This window comes from Mus pahari, chromosome 7 (assembly GCF_900095145.1).
Source record: "Mus pahari chromosome 7, PAHARI_EIJ_v1.1, whole genome shotgun sequence".
In the NCBI taxonomy this organism is placed as follows: Eukaryota; Metazoa; Chordata; class Mammalia; order Rodentia; family Muridae; genus Mus; species Mus pahari.
In genome coordinates, this window is record NC_034596.1 from 31,522,591 (window position 1) to 31,523,789 (window position 1,199).

The 1,199-nt window shown below is 45.0% G+C and overlaps 1 protein-coding gene across 1 annotated transcript in view; it reads right to left on the reverse strand.

Moving 5' to 3' along the window:
* Cdhr3 (cadherin related family member 3) overlaps nt 1–1,199 on the reverse strand; it is a 64,856-nt gene that overhangs the window by 17,642 nt on the left and 46,015 nt on the right. Inside the window, exon 11 of the mRNA XM_021202474.1 lies at nt 782–880. Coding sequence (XP_021058133.1) covers nt 782–880 — 99 coding nt within the window. The remainder of the gene's footprint in view (nt 1–781; nt 881–1,199) is intronic.

Consider the following 1,199-nt stretch of genomic DNA (forward strand, 5'->3'; position numbering starts at 1 on the left):
CTATCTATCTATCTATCTATCTATCTATCCATCCATCCATCCCTCTATCTATCTATCTATCTATCTATCTATCTATCTATCTATCTATCTATCTACCTATCTATCCATCATCTCTGTCTCCCCACCCTGCGTGTGTATGTTTTCTCACAGGGTCTCACGTAGTCCATGCTGACTTTGAACTTGCTATGTAAGAGCAGATGGCTCTGAACTGCTGCTCGTCTTGCCTTCACCTCCTAAGTGCTAGGATTACAGGCATGCGCCACTATGTCAGCCATGAGAATTTTTTCTTCATGGGACAATAGCCCATGAAAATCAAAGTACTATTATAAAGACAGAAAGTAAGACTAAAAGAGGAGAAGGATGTGCTCTTAATTTGCCTTTCAATAAAGAAACTAGAGAAGTGGTAAATCTTTTCCCTAGTTGGAAATTCCAACTGGTGAACCAGTATGCTGGTTAAAAACCACAGAAGAGACCAAGAAAAATTTCAGTCCACAACACCAGAGATTGTAGGATGAACAGAGTCAAGCAGACAGAAAAGGAAGCAATCAAGGCATTCAGAGAAATGCAGTTTAATCAAGTTTTCAAAATCCATGTTTCACCTGGAGGTCTCTACAGTGGCAAGAGCAACTCAAGAGCGGGGTGGCGAGGGAGAAAGGGGTAACATGAGTGGGGAGAGGGAGAGGGACGGGCAGAAGGAGAAGCAGAAGTCATGCCTTTGCAGAGCCTGAAGTCAGGTGAAGCCCAGCAAGAGTCTACGGTTTGGGACTTGGTCCCTACCTACCTGGTCTTCTCTCTGGCACATCAAACACGTAGGATGGTCTTTCAAAGATGAGAGGAAATTCATTTTCTGGGCTTGTTCGGATAGAAATGTAGATGCTTTCTAAAAATGGAAATAGACACAAATCCAAATCACAACCTGTACTCATTTGCTCAGTGAGCATTTTGAAAGTACCTCCTGATGTGCGTGGGTTCTGGGATACAGGCAGAAACCTGGCTTCAAGAGCTGTAGGCTCTCTGACACAAATGCAAGCCACTATGGAACCTGGAGGAGAAAGTCTGAGATGACCCTGACAAGGATTGAGAGGGGCAAGTGGGCAGTATGAAGACAGGGGCAGTATGGGGTGGGGAATAGTATGGGATGGGGGATGGTATGGAATAGGGGAGAATGTGGGATGGGGGAGAGTGGGATGGGGGTGGTA